This window comes from Sarcophilus harrisii, chromosome 3 (genome assembly GCF_902635505.1).
Source record: "Sarcophilus harrisii chromosome 3, mSarHar1.11, whole genome shotgun sequence".
NCBI classification, from domain to species: domain Eukaryota; kingdom Metazoa; phylum Chordata; class Mammalia; order Dasyuromorphia; family Dasyuridae; genus Sarcophilus; species Sarcophilus harrisii.
Window position 1 is genome coordinate 413,468,360 of NC_045428.1, and position 19,607 is coordinate 413,487,966.

At 32.8% G+C, this 19,607-nt stretch overlaps 1 protein-coding gene across 3 annotated transcripts in view; it reads left to right on the plus strand.

Moving 5' to 3' along the window:
- Positions 1-19,607, plus strand: part of DPP4 (dipeptidyl peptidase 4) — a 99,434-nt gene that overhangs the window by 48,863 nt on the left and 30,964 nt on the right. For all 3 annotated transcript variants that reach the window (XR_004233111.1, XM_023499246.2, XM_023499244.2), the window contains 8 exons: positions 6,737-6,872; positions 8,233-8,277; positions 14,213-14,320; positions 14,732-14,799; positions 15,481-15,534; positions 16,106-16,227; positions 18,976-19,023; positions 19,276-19,374. Coding sequence is in view for 2 of the 3 variants with exons in the window: in XM_023499246.2 (XP_023355014.1) it covers positions 6,737-6,872; positions 8,233-8,277; positions 14,213-14,320; positions 14,732-14,799; positions 15,481-15,534; positions 16,106-16,227; positions 18,976-19,023; positions 19,276-19,374 (680 nt within the window). In the remaining variant the exon portion in view is untranslated. The remainder of the gene's footprint in view (positions 1-6,736; positions 6,873-8,232; positions 8,278-14,212; positions 14,321-14,731; positions 14,800-15,480; positions 15,535-16,105; positions 16,228-18,975; positions 19,024-19,275; positions 19,375-19,607) is intronic.

Consider the following 19,607-nt stretch of genomic DNA (forward strand, 5'->3'; position numbering starts at 1 on the left):
CCTCCCCCCCAATCAGTTGTGTCACAATTACCCTGTAAATTGAACTTCTAATTAAATTCCATAGGTTAATGAGGCATGTCAGGATTTACCATTTAGATGGGGAAATACAGTGAAATGATTAAAATCAAATGTTTGTCCCAATACACATAGTTTGTCCAAAGACAGACATTTTTTCAACAGTTTAAAGATATTTTTTGGTTGATCCTGACGACTCTGACTGAGACATTGCCACATACATCTTGTATTTCTATTATAAAAACTTGCTAGATGAACTCTGATTTTATCTTATTTATAAATCTAAATTTTTAGGAAGAATTGTTTTTTCCCCTCCTTTTTCTTATTAATAAAACATCAACTTGTCTTTGTTCTTTTATATTTCTTATGTTGAACTCTAGTGGTAAGGTGTTAGGTCAAATCAAAAAGCAATATATTAAGCACCTTATATTTACAAGATGCTAATCTTCTATTTCCTTGTCAGGCATATTTCCAAAAGAACTTTTTTAAAATTGAAAATGCCATGGAAACAAATATATTCTCACAAAAAATTATTCTAAGCACATCACTTGATTGTGCTAACATCAAGTAAAGATGCCATATTTCCAAAACCACCCAGCTATATTTTGGTACTGTGACATGCTTTATTTTCTGGGCAGCATTAAAAGGAGCAGTGCTAAGTCAATTCAAGGAATACTTGCCAGTTAGTTAAGTTCTCTTTGGTATGTTATCCAGCAAATTCCCCTGAAGTATTTCGGAAAAAGAGCATTACATTAACTTTGCCTCTAACCCAACCAATCTAGTATTACGATCAATTCCTTTAATTTCTCTTTTCTTTTGTCTCTTCCCCTTCCCTGGTTTTTTTGAGCAATACAACTTAACACAGGTAAAATATTACATAACTTTAATATTTTCCCTCCTAATTTGCCCTCCCATGTAGAAAGGCTTAAACCATTTTTTTAAAAAATAAAACAACCATTGAATGGCCTGTGACATGCAAGAATTATTATTCTAATTTTTAAAATGAAGTGGAATAGATATGTCCATTTGTTCTTTGCACTGAATTCTTAGAGTTCCCAAGTTGAAAACAGTGAATTAATCAAAATCATCCAATAATTAGAATAAAGAATTTTCAGAGTTAAAAGGCATTTTTAAAAGGCACAGAATTCCTGGAGAAGAATAATCTTTGTAAGATACTCAGCAAGTAAACAGTTCAGCCTTTACATGAAAATGTTCAGTGAAGAGAGATTTTTTTTTTTAGCTTTAACTATCCCATGTTTTCCATAACTCTTATTACTAGACTTTTCCTCTTATATCAAGAATAAATTTTCCTCTTACAACTTCCTCCCATTGGTTCTCGTTCTTTCCCACCATCCCTCTCCTCTTTAATTCATTTTCCATGATACAGCTGCCAAATTATTTTCCTAAAGCTCACATCTCATGTCAGTTCTGCACTGTGCCTCCTAATCTTTTCTCCCCTGCCCCTATGGGTTCTGTTATTTCTGGGATGAAATACAAAATCTTTTATTTTGCATCTAAAGATTTTCATAATTTGCCCTTTTTGTGCTTTTCCAGTTTTATTACATATTACTTCTGTCAATATTCTGTGACCTAGCTATATTGACTTACTTTTCTGCATGCATGTAGCACCATTTCCTACCTCTGTGCTTTTGTATTGCCTGTCCTGTATCCCTGGAATTCACTTTTTTCTCACCTCAGTATCTTAGAAATCCTGGGTTCCTTCAAAACTGTGTTCAAGTTCATCTTCTATATAAAGTCTTTTCTGAGCTCCCTGGTCGCCAATACCTTCTATTACCATCATGTATACATTGAGAGAGTATTTGTATGTGTGTATGTTGTAAATTTAGTCTGCTCTGTTATGATATAAAGTTCTTGAGGGCATGTAATATTTTACTTTTTGTATCTCCAGTTCTTAGTGTGTTCTTGTCACATTATAAACTCTTAATAAATATTTAATTTACAATCTGGCAATTTCTCCCAGTCTTAAGCGATCATCAACTTTGATAAACAGTTTTAGCCATGTCATCTCATATAAATGTTAAACCCTAGGGACAAATAATGTTAAACTATCCCAACCATATCCTGCCTTTGGCTTGGCTATATAACCAGTCCCAAATTCATCTACTTAGACTATCATCTACTCTGCATACTTCCCAATTGTTTTTCCTACGTTTTCCCTATTTCCACTATATTGACTCTCAGAGATCATGTCTTATTAACTATCTCCTTATTTGTACATTCTAGGGCTTGACCTGAATACAAGTCAAACTTACTGACCTATAGTTACAGATGTCTTTCTCTTCCCTTTCTTGAAAAGCCAGACTTTTATCCTCTAATCTAGTGGTTCTCAAACCTCAATATCTTTATACTCTTAAAAATTATTGAGAATCTGTTCAAAACATTTTTATGTGGGTTATACTTATAGATATTTACTATATTAGAAATTAAAACTAATTCTCATTAGTCTGACTTTCAGATTTCATTCTGTTCCTTCAAGGCTCAGCTGAGGAACCATATTCTCTGTGAAGCATTCCCTGATTTAATACAATTCTCTATCTCCATTATTCCCACTTTTTACTAGAGTTGTCTTCTCTTTAAATTTTCCTAGAGCACTTTGTCTCTCTTGTTTGTATTATATAGTACATAGGTACGTATTGTATATTTCTCTCCTTTATAGACTATAAACATGTTAGAAAGCATTGACTGTGACATTTAATACCTTTTATCTGTCATCTAGTTTGATGTCTTAAAAATGTCAGGTGTTTACTGAGTTGAATTAATTTATTAATCTCATGAAATTTATTAATCTCATGTAGTTATACTTGATCAGAGTCCAGAAGTCTAGATTTTAGTATTTTAAAGCTTTCTAATGCTATTGTATATAGAAGGCAGGTCAAGTTTTTCCCCAATGTGGCAAATGCTTTCATGGTTGATTTCATTTGTTTCAATCATTTTTCTATTTGAATTTCATTCTAAAATTTTTATAATCTTTTTAAAAAACACTATGAAATATGTTTAGGTAAGGTCTGTTTATAGCACTATTTGTTGGATGTATTTGTTTCCAGAATTGAATTGAAGTGTTTTAGTAATGCCCATAATTAGACCCTTTTGCATCTTTTGAATTACCAGTGATACTTTTTACCATCTTCCCCTTATATTGAAATGAAATATGCTTCTAAGGAGACTCCAAAATTATATTGTATAATAAAGTCCATCTGTGTAGAACTCACTCTATATCTGAAAAACTACAAATAAAGTAGAGGGCCAGAAGTTCATTGAGCTTTATTCAGAATGCAAATAAGACTGAAAAGACTCCTGAAGCACTTCATTGAACTCTTTGACTTTCCAGGTCATTTATTTGTGTTTTAGAAGGAGGAGATAAGTTTTGATCAAAACATACAGGTCTTTGGTTAAATCTTATATATTTTGATGGCATACTTCTTTAATACTTAATTCCATAGATTTCTGACAGATTGCAACTCCCTGATCCAAAAACTGTTCAGTTTTGTTGTGTTGAGCCTCTGCAGATGTACATAAGACTGTTTTTTGGACAAAAGATTCTCTTGCAAAGTGAATTTTCCAAGACTTGCCTGAGCTTGAACTCCAGTGGCAGAACTATTGAGAACTCATCTGAAACATCAGAACAGGACTTTAGTAGAGAAGATGGCACAAAGAGCCTCCTCACTATTTTTTTTTTTTTAATTTCATCTTGTGCTCTAGGAAATAGATAGATGGATGTGGGGAAACTTTGTCCATAAAAAGTGTAGCCATGCTATAGAAAATTATTTACCCCAAGTTTTAATTTTGTAACAGTTGATTTTAGGTTTTTGTTTGTTTGTTTGTTTGTTTTTTCATTTAAAATTTATGTGTCACACATGTTAAAAGCATTATGCAGGACAAAATGTCTGAGACACAGTATTTTCTCTAAAGAGGATGATAAGCTAATCAGCAGAGATTTGATTCAATGGATATCTAATAATCCCCTGTTATGTACAAGACATTTGGCTACACATTGCGGATAGAAAGACAATAATCAAAGAATCCATGCTCTCAAGGAAATTCCAGTTTTCTGGAAGGACACATAGGTATACAGTTAAGTCATGAGGAGGGAGAAAGGGAACTAACAGCTGAGGGGGTGGAGGTCAGAAGAATGCCACATAAGAGTTGATGGAGCTAAGCTATATAGCTTCTAAAAAAAGAAGAAAAAAGAAGAGACTATATTCTAGGCATGAGAGAGAGATGGAAAAAGTTTGTCTAAAAGGTAAAGTTATGAAAGAAGAGTAATTTAGAATATATAGAAAGGTAAGTTGAAACCAAATTGTGGAAGTTGTCAAATGCTAGGCTGAGTCATGGAGACAATAAGGAACTACTGCTGATTTATTTTATTAGAGTTATGTTTTAGGAAGATGATTTTAGCAGCTCTGTAGAGAATGTTTTAGAGGAAGGAGGGGATGGAAACAAAAATAGCAATTACCGGTCTATTGAACTAGTCTGTGTTGTGTTGTAACAGATAATTGTAAAAGAGGAAATGGACAGGAAAGGTATTGTAGAGACTGAATTGAGAAAACTTGTCAGTTGATTGAATGTTTAAGGCAGTGGTCCTCAAAGTGTAGTCTAAAGAATTGTTGGGGTCTCTGAAACCCTTTCAGAGGGTCTACAAATTCAAAATTATTTTTTATTTCTAATATAGTAAATATCTATAAATATAACTCATGTGAACAAAAACTCTTTGAAAAGATCCTCGATAGTTTTTTTTTAACAACATGAAGATACTGAGAAGAAAAGTTTGAGAACCATTGTTTTAAGGTGAGAGGGAAGAGTCAAGGATGACTTCAGGTTTTTGAAAATGGATGATCAGAATAGTGATGATATGCTTAACAGAAGTAGGTAAATTTAAAAGAAGGTGGAATTTAGGATGACAGATAATGCATTCCATTTTGAACCTGTTATATGCCTCAATCTGTCACGTGTTATGGAATGTGAGGCTAGACTTCAGGAGAGAATTTTTGTTGCATATATAGATTTCAGGGTTATCTTTTTAATGATGATAATTCAAATTCATTGGAGCTAATGATAGCATAAAGGAAAATTATATTGAGAAACAAGAATAGAGGATCTGGGGCAGAGAATTGGGGGAGACAGCCATGCTTGAGGGGAGCATGGTTGACAACATTTATAGCTACACAAGGTTCAAAAAGATTGAAGAATAAGAAAAGCTAATTAGATTTAACAGAGAAGAAATTTGATCTGTCAGAAAATGTCTACAATATAAGGCAATATTTTTAAGTGTTTGATTGGCAGTATAAGATAAGCCGCTCAAATAAAATAATGATAACTTTGCATATCATAAAGCATTGTATAAGTGTTAATTTTCTGTATCTGCAGAAATCTTTTCTAGCTTAAATATTAACTTTTAGGGATGCTTCTAAAAGGGCCCCTCCAGATGCCATCTACTCAAGTTAAATTACTTGCAGGTTATAAGCAATAACAAGTGAAATTGAACCCAGGAAATCTGATTCCAGAACCAATACGCTTTTTGCTGTTCCACGCAGTTTTTTTCATAGTTGTTAGTTTAAAGTGTTACATCCTACCCTAGATCTTTCATTATATATTTTTGAATCTCTCTTATTCATTTACTATAAGCTAGTTTGGATTCTCTTTGTTTCTCTTTCTTATTTTTCCAGTTACATGAAGAATTCCTTGAGAGTAATGACTACATCTTATCTGTCTGCATCCTTCACATACTACAGTATGTGTAATTCAATAATTTAATTCAATATTCAGGGTTTCTTATACATGGTTTAATGAGAGTTATTTCTACTTGAGTTTTACCACCACTCTAGGCAACTTTAAAGCTAAGAATTTCAATTGACTTCTGGTTGTGGTTTAAGTTGTCTCTGGCAGGTCCTGTTTGTACATGATAGTTAATATCTTAATGTTTGGGCAACTATCCATGACTAAATTATTTATACAAATAAAATTCTAGGTCTAGTGTATTTCTAAGAAGTAAACTTTACTATTTGATCATTTTGCTTTAGACTGTTTGAAAAATTCCATTTCGTTTTGGGATAATATAAGGAGTATGTGGGTAGTGGGTATGTAGTATGTGTGTGAGTATGTGTGTAAGGAGGTGACTAAAGATTTTCAAATCTTTGAACCATTTAATTTAAGTTTAGTGTATGATAATTCAGTAATTCAGGTTTTGACTTGGTGAAGAACATTTTTTTGATGTCTTTGTGCTTCGGCATTTGCAGATTTTTTATTTTATTTTTTTCATTTTGGAAACTGAGTTGAGAAAATATCATCTGCAAGTATCCCTGATCTGTAGAATATACACACACAAAACCCTTTTGAACTGGCTATATACACCTCAGTCTATGTATCTGATCAACAAAGGGAAGAAATGAAATATGTCACCCTTTACTCCACAACTTATTACCAAAGAAAGATTATGTTGTAGATAAGAATTTTTAGTCTTTTTAGTTATGTTAGTTGTTGTCTTTTCCCCTCAGATAATAGTTTAGTTTCTAGAGTTTTCTCTTATCATTCAAAATTAAGTACATTTTAAGCTTTGAGAAAAGGGACATTTTATGGAACTAAGTGATTTTGACAAGCAAATAAAATCATAGTATGGTTCATTACTTTCATAGCAGTACAAAGTAAAGTGTCTGATGGCCTAAAAACTTATAAAGAACTAAATTTTATTTTTTATTATCTCTAGTGATCATTACTTGTGTGATGTGACATGGGTGAATGATAAAAGGATTTCTCTTCAATGGCTCAGAAGGATTCAGAATTATTCAGTCATGGATATTTGTGATTTTGAAGAACATATTGGAAGATGGAACTGTTCAGTGGTAAGATAGAATGGAGATGCTTTTGGAAAGTAATGACAAATTAAGTAGAGTATATTGGGAGTCAAATCAGCAAACCATTTTGAAGGTGTACTTAAAAAATTGTGATAGGACAGTGGTTGAATTACTTTTATTCTTGTATTTCCTGAAACTTAGTAGTTTTCAATTTTTTTTTATTAATTTGCTTGAATTCATGAAGACCACAATTGGGAGAGGTGATTAATATCCAATAAGGACAGAACTTTAGATTTCAAAAATAAAGATAAAAAACAAAGAAAGAAAAATACATCAAATGAACATTAACTATTCAGAAAAAGATCTAGGAGTCTTACATTAATGAGCAACTTTAAATATTTTTAAATAAAAAGTTCATTAGGAATTTCATAAAGATAGTACCATTAGGCTACACATTACAGAATTATCAGTAATGGTTTAGTTGTAATCCTACATAAATTCTATATCATGGTCCCCAATTATTTAGTTTCATCACATGATCCTCAAAGATGTCCAAGGCCAGATTGATTTTTCAGCCATGCTTCCCCTCAGGCTGGCCCATGGGCAGTACTGATGGGAAGAGATTATGAGGAGGTATGATTTTATTCTGCTGTGCTTTAAATTTCATTGGACTGGAGGAAAGTGAATGTGGTTAAAATGTGCTCTCATGTTTTTCTCGTTTCCCATTGTCAAGAATTCATTGGAAATAACTCCATTTTCACTTATGGATTCAGTAATGAGCAAAGTAATTCTTCATTACAAAAAATGTAGATATCTTATGTAGTTATCTTAGTCAAGATAAAAAATATAGACATTATGTCCCACTTCATGCCTATTTTTATACATCAGAGAGCTAAAATGAGCTTTTACATTTTAAAATAAGGTTTCTTTGTATTTAAAAATGTAAAAAAAATATTCTTAGCTCAGTAGGCACTTCATTTGATTTGGCCCTTTCAGTAGACTACCCTTGGTCTATAAATAATATTCAGAAACTCTTGGCATAAACAATAAAAAATGGAGATAGTTTTCAGTTTTTTCTTGCATTTTTATTCTTGTTCATCTCAGAGAAATAATTTGAAGCTCAATATTAACTACAAAATAACATTCACATTTCTTTTTCTTTTCTTTTTTTTTGGTGAATAGTATTTTCTTTTCCCAATTACTTGTAAAAATAATTTTTATTATTCAGTTTTTAAAATTCTAAGCTCCACATTTTTCCCCTTCTTCCCTTTTCTCTTCCTTGAAGACAGTAAAGCAATATGATATAGGCTAAATACATACAATTGTTCAAAACATATTTCCATATAAGTCATATTATAGGTTTGCTTAGTTGTCTTAAAGACATCATCTTTTCTATTTTCCTCCCCAGAATCGACAGAAGATTGAAATAAGTTCTACTGGTTGGGTTGGAAGAGTAAGTATTTAAAATTTTGGGCGTTTATAAACATTTTGATTAGATATTTAAAATTACTTCATTTTTAGGCATTTGAAATCAGAATCTTCAAATTCAAGAAATTTTTGTTAACTATTTGCTATGGATAAGATCTTTTTCTAGGCATTATGGAGATAAAGGTGACTATAGTGTTAGAACAGAGGATGGGAGAGTGATTAGGCAAAGACATGTACTCACATAAACATAATACTAAGGGAGATAGAATGGAGATGCTTCTGGAAAGTGAAACTTAGGTACTTAATTTGTCATTCAAGTTTCAGTTTCCAGAAGCATCTCCATTCTATCTTACCACTGAACAGTTCCATCTTCCAATAGTTTCTTCAAAATGACAGACATGATATGTTTCAAGAAGAGGCTTGGGCAAAGTATAATGAGTAATTTGACCAAAAAGAGATAACTCTTAGGACTATGGGGAAATGAATCTGGGAAAGTTTAACAGAATAACATTTAAATTGGACATTTGAAATAAGAAGGGAACTTCTGCCAGATAGGGATGGAAATGAGGAGGACATTCAACATATAGGAGATAGAATGAGTAATGTGTAGAGGCAGGAAGGGATAGGATGAGAAAGGAGGTAGAGCATAGGACCACTTATCCATAACGTAGAATATATGAATATGGTAAATTGAGATAGGGCTTGAAAGGCATTTTAGTGCTATGGTGTGATTTTTAATATGACAAGTATATTTTCATATTTTATTTGGGTGATGAGAGGGAACCATGAAAATTATTTTTGAAAGCGTGATATGATAAGAGTGGTATATTAGGAAAATTACTATTAGTGATATGATGAATTGGAAAAGGTACATATGATATCAGAAAGAACAATTTAGGAGCTATTGCAACAAATTGTTCAGAAAATCTGAACAAGAGTTATTGTAAGAGGATGATTGGGGAGACAAGCAGAATTTGGCACTTGAAAATATTGAGATTAAAAGAGATTAATGTCTCAAGATCTGAGTTCTGGTGATTAAGAATTCGGATTAGTAACTTAAGAAGAGGTTCTTTGCAGTTATCCAAAGTTAAGGATGAATATTTTATTAATATTGGAATGCAAAGAGGTCAAGGAAATTTGAGAGTGGATAAGGAGAGCATTGCTGACATATTTGAGTAAAAGATTGAAAGTGGGTAGAGAGACCAGAAAAAGGTTGATAGTTTGCGAGGATAGTAATGAGGAGATCAAACTTCATGTGAGAAGAGTTAGGGAAACAAGTGCAGAATACTCTGTTCAGATAGAGAATTTCAGACATTCTGGAAGTAAATCTCTGGTCCAGATTTTCACAGGTCTGTATTTTGGAAGTTGAAAGATTTGGAGTAATGTTTTAAGGTGTGACCACTGTAGTTAATGGCTAAAAGTAGTATGGATAAAGTGCTAGACATTATGTTCGAAAAATGGATATTAGAAAAATTACCAACCCAACTATTGGAATAACTCAGGATAATGATAGGAGAAAGTGTGATGAGAGTAATACTGTAAACTAAGTGCCAAAGTCTAAAAGGTAACTGAGGGAGAGTGTTAGTATCAGACATAAGGATTGGGAGAGGGTGGGATGAACTTCAGAGAAAAGACACAAAAGTCTTGAAGAAGGTTGGAGAAAGTAACATCCTTGTGAGCAAGTCTTTTCTCAGCCTAATGGGGCAGGGAAGAGGATTAGAGAGAAATTTGCTGAAGTCTTCATGACAAAAGAAGATTTCATATAATCCAAGGAAGTGAATTGTAGGAAAAAATTAGGATTCCCCTATATTTCTCACTCATGTATATATTTTATTTTTGAAATCTAAAGTTATAATGAATACAGATGAATTTTGGGGTAGTATTTAACATGCTAAATTTAAAAAAGAAAGAGGGAAGTACATGGGGGTAAAATAAGATTGTCGAAAAGGTTAGCAAATAAAACATGTGGGAACCAAAATAATAGAATTACAGAATCCCTTTCTAGTCACTCATGTTCAAAAGCTGTGTTATCCTTTATTTTTCATTCATTCTTCTTTCCAATCTCTTGACAAATTTTGGCAATTTTACTTTCATAACATAACTTATATCCCTCCCTCTCTTCCCTTACCTTTCTCTGTTCTGACACTGGTACCAGGTCTTCATCACCTCATGTGTGGATTTTTGTAGTATTTTTCTGGATGCTTTGCCACAAGTCTCTTGTTTATTCATATAAAATTGAGCTTCTTGAACACAAGTTTGATTACCGCACCTGCCTATTCAATTAAATAAAACTGACTCCTTATTGCTTCCAAGAGTAAATATAAAATCTAATGTTTGGCTATTAAATCTCTTCATAACCTTACTTTCCTTCTTCTTGCACCTTTTTTTCCCTCCAAATATCCTGGATCTGAAGTCACTGCCTTCTTGTTATTCCTCTACTGAGACTCTCCCACGTCTGACTCTAGGAATTTTCACTGGCTGTCTTTCATAACTGAAATTCTCTTTCCTGGCTTCCCTGGCATCCTTCAGGTCCACCGTTGAGAATTTTTTACCTTAGTTTTCTTTCTGCGTTTGTTGGTACGTAGTTGTTTGTATGTAGTATCCCCCATTAACCTGTGAATGTCTTGATAACAGAGTCTTGGGATTTTTTTTGTTAGTTTGTTTTTCTTTTTTGTTTTTGCTTTTGTATCCTGGCATTTAGCATGTTCTTGACATTTAATAAACATAAGTGGATTTGATTTGATTTGATTTTCAGAGTTTTAAAAGATAATAGCTAATGTATGTTTCCAGTTGTTAAAAAAATCAGGGATTCCCTCTAAATCTTAATTGCCAATTAGCTCATCCACATTATTCTACAAGACCTCCAGTGCTGAGAACTCATTACTCTAAGTGGTAGCCTGGTAGCCCATTCTACTTATAAACAGCTTTGATTATTGGAGAATATTTCTGCATCAAAATTTGATTCCCTGAAATTTCCGTCCCTTGTTCCCAGTTCTGCCATCTAGAGCCATGAAAAACAACCTTAATTTTTCACCTATTGATACAACATCTCTGTAAGTTTTAAGAAACAAATGTCATTATACTTTAACATATTTAACATGTATGGGACTACCTGCCACCTAGGGAAGGAAGTGGAAGGAAGGAGGAGAAAAGTTGAAATAGAAGTTTTTGCAAGGGTCAATGTTGAAAAATTATCCATGAATATGTTTTGTATATAAAAAGCTATAATAATTAAAAACAAAATGAAATGTCATGTATTCTTTATCTTTCATCTTTTCTTCAGACTAATTCTAAGTTTCTTCAACTATTCTCATGTGACATAGCTTCACATCCCCCTCCCATCTGGGTCATCTTTCTCTGGATTGACTCCACCATGTCAATACATTTCTTAAATTGTGGTAGCTATAACTAAATTCATTATTCCAAGTGATCTAATCAAGACAAAGTAGACCCAGATCATCATTTCCCTTATTCTGGATACTTTGCTCCTATATAAGGTTCTCTATAGCCTTCGAAATAGCATGGGTATTTTTGTTGTTTGTTTTTGTTTTTACATCACATTGTTGACTTACTGTCTTTGATGTTCACTAAAATTTTCAGATCTTTTTCTTGTATATTGTACACTTTTATTGTTGGGTTTTTTTCCTACACAAATGTAAACATTTTCATTTATTTCTATGAAAATTCAGTTGTTTTAGATTGAGTCCTTCGTTTTAACCTATCAAGAACTTTTTAGACCACTGGTCAATTATTTAAAATGAATGACCACTATTCTCTCCAGCTTTGTGTCAGTTTCACTTCTTATAAACATGTCATCTGTGTTTTCATCTAAATCATTGATGAGAATATTCCGTAAGACTAAGTACATCTTCCTGGAGACTTTTCTCCATTTTGAAATTGATCCATTAGTCACTCTTCTTTGGGTCCAGTTTTTCAGCCAATTCAAAACTGTCTTGTGTCTCCTTCAGCCCATATTTCTCTGTTTTGTCCATTAGCATTTCTTAACAGCTTATAAATATGAAATGCTTTGCTGAAATGCAGGCATACTACATCAAAACATTAACTTCTTCCAGTCTAGTAATCCCATCAGTGGTAAAGAAGACAGAACAGAAGGAATTCTCAGATATAGGGAGTTGGCAACTCATTTCAAGTTAGATGCTTCAGTGACAGAATATTCACCCACTTCTGTCAGTACTGAAGGTCAAATGTCTAAGGAACTCTGATTCTGACCAATAGAAAATAGTATCACATTTACTCACTTCCCACAACACCTAGTGGTACATATAAGAATAACTGAAACAAGGTTCTCTGTTGGTTTCACATTTTATTCTAAGCACTTAAATACATTCTAGGAAATATAGATTTTCCCCCCTACATTTATCTTATTGCATTATACAAGTTCTTGTAAAAGAACTGCATTGTGACAGCTATGGAATAGAAAGAAAGAGCCACCATACTGTTTTACATGGTAAACAAATGACTTCATGTGTTTTTTTTTTTTTTTTTCTTTCTTGCAATCATTTACTTATGTCAGTTTTAAGAAAAAAAACGTTATCTGGATGGATTCACATTTTTTTTTTTTTATTCAAAAGGGTGTGCCACTCCTAATTTGGGGAAATCCTGACTCGCTCTCTTGGGGGAATTGGCCTCTGTGAAACCTACAGCATTTAAAATTCCTCCAGGCACTGATTGGACAGAGGGGAGAGGTTTGCCAACATAAAAAGTGGTTTCCTCCATGGCAAGAGACATGCTACACTTCCTCACGACTCCTTGAAAAAAATATGTTTTTTCCTCTCTGTATTTAACCAGACAGATGCCACTTTTCACACATTTCTACTAGGCACAACTCCATCCAGGGGAAACAGGGAAATGTATTAAAAAGATAAGGCTGTGAACACAGGTCTAGAGAGGGGAATGTGTTTCAGAGTTCCATAATGAGAACACCGAGTGTACTGCACATTCCAGCTTGCTCTAGAAATGAATTCACTTTGAATCATTCAGTAGAAGAGGAAATCATTTTTCTTCTTTCCCTCAAATTGGGAGAATTGCAAGATGAAACATCAAAGATGAAATAAATCATCAATTTAAAAAGTAGGTCATCTCTACCTGCTGTCAAATGCTTCATGGAAATCAAAGTCTTAAAAATGACATTTTCTTTCTTAGCTTGATGGGAGGCCTGTTTCAATATAATTAATGTGCTATTCGACTTCCCAGTTTTTGTTGTAGGAATATGGGAATTTTCCTTCTATAGAACTGTGATTTCTATTATTAAATATAGTTAGAAAACGAAAAGACCTTAACGTGGAAATGGCAGACATAAGAATGTATATACTTTAAAATTTCGAATTTGCAATGCACAGCACCCTATGCCTCACTGTATTTGATCCAAAGCAAGATCGAAGAATTCACATTTTGCTTTTTCATTAAGAAAACAGTGCTTAGAATGATAAGAAAACTGTCCGCTCAGTCTCCTCTCTCACTTCTTATTCTGCCAGAAGGTTCCCATATCAAAACATTACCAACCTGAAGATTCTTCCTTCTTTAATTGAAGAAATAGGAAGTGTTTTAGCTACATTTGTCAGATACACGGTGATGACAATCAGGCAGTTCTAATGAAAACAAAAAATGAACATGTTTTGTCTACTTAAGGTCAGCATTGATAGAATTATCCTTGCGAAGGAAAAATCGGTCTTTTGGTTTTCCTTTGGCTTTTATGTAAATACTATTTATTAATAAACATTGTATTTATAAACATTTACCGTTACTAAATAGGCACTGGTGCAGATTTAGAATCAGAGTCATAGATTTTAAGCTTAAAAAGACCTCTTAGATCATCTAGTTTGGCCCATTTATTTTCTAACTAAAAAAAAAAAAAACTGCAGTGAAGTGACTAGCCCAAGAGTGTATTTTCAACTTTAATTTTTATTTTATTTTATTTTATTTTATTTTATTTTTTTTAGTTTAGACCCTCAGAGCCTCACTTTACATCAGATGGTAATAGCTTCTACAAGATTGTCAGCAATAAGGATGGTTATAAACATATTTGTCATTTTAATGTTGACACAAATGTGAGTATTCTTTATTAATGTTTCTGACTTGCATTTCTTGGGGCCAAAATATCATCTGGGGCAAAAAGGCAATTGACAGTTGTATGATCATATGATAAATTTGATGAATGCATACAGATAAGAGAAATCTCTTATTTTCTTTGTTTTTGTTTTTCTTCATAGGGACGTAGGATACAGTTACTTTGAATTACCCATATAATTGATTCAATCTTCAATTTTAATTAGTATGCATCCTCTAATTAATGGCTTTAAAAACCCCTTTTCAGGAAGAAACATACAAATAAGATAGATCTGTTTTTCTTCAGTAGGGACATGGGATATAGTTATTTGAATTGCCCACATAATTGATTCAGTCCTCAACATTAATTAGTATACATCCTCTAATTAATGGCTATTTAAACCCCTCTTCAGGAAAAAACATTTATTACAGAAGGACAATGGGAAGTGATTCAGATAGAAGCTCTTACCAATGAATATCTGTAAGTATGCCATTAATAATATAAGTATAGAACTTAATGATATTAGATTAATGGTGGTTAAGGAAATAATAGAATAGGAAAAAGTATTTCATTTGTAGTAGAGCACTTCAAATTCTACTTCTGTCACTTACCCTCTCTATGATTGTGGGCAGACAGTTTCTGGATCAAAGGTTTAGAGTTGGGAGGGATGTAGAAAGCCATCAAATCCACCTTTCTCATTTAATAGATGAGGAATCTGAAATACAGAGGAGTTAATAATACCTCTTTTCCTAAGTAGTTAGCAGCCAAGGAAGGATTTAAAATCAGAAGGACTCCAGGTCTACAGCTCTATTTACAGTACTATCTAACTGATTCAACTGTTATAACTATATGGTTGAACTAGATAGCTAATAAGCAACCTTCCAACTTCAATGATGCTTCCAATATCCAAAGATGCTTTAATCTTTGCTTAGAAATAGGCATATATATTTAGAAGACTTGATACTATGCCACTATCCAATTCTACCTCTTGCCTCTTACCTATTGTACTCTAGTGTTGCCTGTCCCTTTAGTTAAATATAACATAGGGAACAGGGGATTCATACATTTTGTCATTGAATGTTTGAAAAAGCCACATGATGTATCCATTTCTACTTACCATATTTTTAATCATTTGAAAAATAACAACCTTTTTATCTTCAGATACTACATCAGTAATGAATACAAGGGAATGCCAGGAGGAAGAAACCTTTATAGGTAAGAAGAGTTCATCAGGCTTTTTAGCCTGAGTATTTTTAGTTTTTCAGATTTTTTTGTTTGGTTGTTATTCTTGTTCAACTTGGTATATACTAAATTGCATTTATCCATTGATATACCACTCTTTTTTTATTGAGCACTTAAAAAAAACTACTGACAGTTTTCTTTTTATGCATCATCCCCATAACTTAGTTTTCACACCTCCCCGCATCCTCTTTTGTAATAAAGTGCAGTTAAGACAAATGACATACTGACAGTGTCTGATGACATCATAGTTATATTTCACACATATAATCTATCATATTTTTACTTAGAGGAGGGAAATGTGTTTCAGTAAATGTTCTTAATGTCCATGGGAACTACATAGCATCAGAAACCAGAATCGGGTCATTTAAGAACAGATTTTGGTGTATTTCTACAAAACATGTTTTGGGAGATTTTAAAAGTTTATTTTCAGAAAATAATTTAATGTGCCTGATTTTAGGATACTGATAAATTTTAGCTGGAAATGGGATCCTCTCTGATTATTCAAATAATCCAAGCATTAACAATTGACTGTTTATTCTTACAGAATTAATCTTGATTCATCTAAACATGTGACATGCGTTACCTGTGGATTTGATTCAGCAAGGTGTCAATATGCTTCGGTGTCATTTAGCCAGAAAGCAAGTTATTATCAACTAAAATGTTCAGGTGAGTTTGAACTAAATTTGACTATGTTTCCTTTGGGCAATCTGAAATGCCTCTTTCCACTTAATTAGTAACTGAGTCATACTAGTAGATTATAGTGGAATTTGTGGTCAGAGAGCTTGAATTAAAATCCCAGTCATGCTAATCTTACTTACCTTTGTGATCCTGGACAAGCATCACTTCTCTAGGTTTCAGTTTCCCAGTCTTAGAAATGAGAAGGAAAGACTAGATGTTTTTTAAGGTTCCTTTTAAATAATATTACTAAGATTTAAAAATCCTTGTTCACATTCTGTTTTTTATCATCAAACCGTCAATGTATACTTCCAGGCAAGGATCACTTCCCTTTCTCTGTTTAATTGTTTTTCTTTTGGTACTAAGTGTATTTTAGTTTATAAGCTCTTTATTTGTAAGGTTCGGATCTAATTAATTTTCAGTGAGTAAAGTCCTGCAATAGTTCATAGGTGGGTCCTTAATAAATATTTTTTGATGATAGTGCTAATGATCAACTCACCATTATTTTTCACCCTAGTATAAGATGATTATTCACACAGTGCTGATGTTAGACATTTCTGCTATTGAAATTCTCTTTGGGGAATTTATAGTCTAAAGCCTTCTTGACATTGTTAATGCACATAAATATGTGCATTAACAACAGAGAAAGTGCTGCTGTGGAGGGCATCAGTATTTGGTTTGGATTTAGGTATTCTTTTGAGAAAACTGACCAGTGTCATGAAATTCATGCTCTGAAAAGAAACATTCTGCCTCATTTGCAAGTAGAGAAATTTTGTTGCTACTTTAGTCAGTGAAATACGTACTTTTAAAAAAGACTGCACATTTCCTATGATCAAATAGGATTTTTTTACTATCTTATAGTCATAGAAATAATTATGGTTTATTATACAATCATTTTCCTTCTTAAATTCATAATAAAAAATAAAAATCCCAAGTAGTCACTAAATAAAAATCTCTAAACCAGTCACTTTTTTCCATTTTTCTGAAAGGTTCTTACCAATTTGTTAAATAATAGTAAGTGCTTTACAAATTATTTAACTAGTAACTGAAGCAATTAGGATATTTGAGAGATTGTATCTGCCAAAGTAGATATAAGATTGGCTATTTTTCAAGCTGCATATTTCCTTAATTTAGAGTTAAAAAATGAAAGTTAAAAACACATATTCATATAAGCAACAATAATTTCCCACAACCCTTTTTTCTCTTTCTATCTTTTACCTATCTCTGTCTACACATTGTAGATGGTGACATTTATTAAGCACTATCCATGTGTTAGGCATTGTGCCAGGTGCTGGCAATACAAAACCAATCACGGAATAGTCTCTGACTGGTAGAAGCTTAGATTCGATCAGGGGAGACATACATGCATATATACAAATAAATATGTGAATAGCTGTGTGACCCTGTGCGGGTCACTAATCCTGTTTGCCTGCCTCAGTTTTCTCATCTGTAAAATGGAGTTAAAATTAGCACCTACCTCTCAGAGTTGTAAGGATCAAATGATAATTTTAATAAATCCCTTAGCACAATACCTAGCACTTAGTAGACACTATGTAAGTGTTAGCTATCATCATCACTATCACAAATGAAAAAAATATATATATAAAATGATATAAAGGATCATATGTGTGTGTATGTATGTATTTATATGAAGTTAAGTGGAAATAGCATGCAGCTTCAGAATCAGGAAGATTTGGATTCAGATTCTCTAACTGTCATCTACTGACTGAGGGATCCTGTATTAGTCTTTTATTCTTTCAGTACCTGTACAGTAAGTCTTCAGTTTTATAAGATTTAACTTACAGATCATGTATTTTCTGCCTTAAGATAGGAAATTTCCTCATAAGGTGTTCTAACTATACCAGTGAAATCACAGGTTTGATTCAGCTACATAGGTTTGTCATTTATTTAGTGTGTGTCTAGGCTTAATAGGTCATAGTGGATGAGTCATTGGACTTGAAGACAAAAAGACCTGGCTTATGTCATGCTTCAGGCATTTATTAGCTATGTGACATTGGACAAATCATTTAACAACCTCGGTGGTCTTCAGAGTCTCTGTACTTCTTCATCTTTAAAACAGTAGGGTTACACTCATGGTCCTTAAGGACTTCCACTTTTAAATCTCTGATCCTGTAGCTCTCTGTCTTTTTTCTCTGAATTTAATGTTCACAAGTTTTAAAAGATTATTCTCAGGAAATAATTTTTAAGAAATCACTACTAGAGATTCATCAGCACCAACTGTCTCATGTGTGTGTGTGTGTGTGTGTGTGTGTGTACACACTAAATGTATAACATTAGTCCTAAGAGAAATTAGGAAAAATGGCGAGGCTGGCTAATTGAAAATTTATCATTGTTATTGAGACAGAGAAGAGTACAATTCCTCCAGATGGTGGGGGCTCTAAAATGAACAACAAAGAATGTTCCTCTAGGAAATGTCAGAGCTAGGTAGGACTTTAACCCCATCTTTTCTACTCTCATTTTGTTAATAAGGAAATCAATATCCAAATGAGTGAAATGTTGTGTACTATGCCCCATATTGTCATCTATCATTATTAGAATAGATTTTATGAAACAGAAATTTAAATTAGAAATCAGTTTGAGAAAGTTGAAGACATTTGAGAGCATCTTTGAAAAGCAGTCAATATAATCTTCCCTTCCTCTCCCATCAGCCCAGTGCCACTCTCCTCTAAAAAAAAAATCATTCATCTAAACTTATCTTTTCTTTTGTTGTATTAACAGGCCCTGGCTACCCCTTTAGCACTCTGCATAGCAGCCTCAATTTTTCAGGTATCTCGAAGCTCTTATTCTTCCTTGCTGACTATGTTGGTGTGTTTGTGTATTAATGGTATATATGATCCCTATCAGCATTATTTTGTTTAGTTTTAAGGCCCTTAACAAAGAACTCTAGAAAATGTTTAGAATGTGATGTATTTATGGATTATATATCAATGAGTCACATTTTTCCTATTTGAATGTATTGCATAATAAAAATGACTCAGACTGAAATGAATTACTATTTTTTTTTATTTCCTTGCTTAGTACTTGAAGTGCAGGAAGACAACACAGAATTGGAAAATATGCTGAAGGAAATCCAGATGCCCCTCAAAAAAATTGACTTCCTTATGATAAATAAAACAAGTAAGTTAACTAAGACCTACATATATATGTTATTCTAGAACATTTTCAGGCATATCTATACAATGTTCTTCTTTAAAAAATTGCATATATACACATATATGTGTTTGTGGAATATTTTATTTTCCCCCAATTATATATTAAAACAATTTTTAAATTCTCTTTCAGCTTTAAATTCTAAATTCTATCACTCCCAAACCTCCTTCCTCCCAAACAGCAAGCTATCATGTAAAACA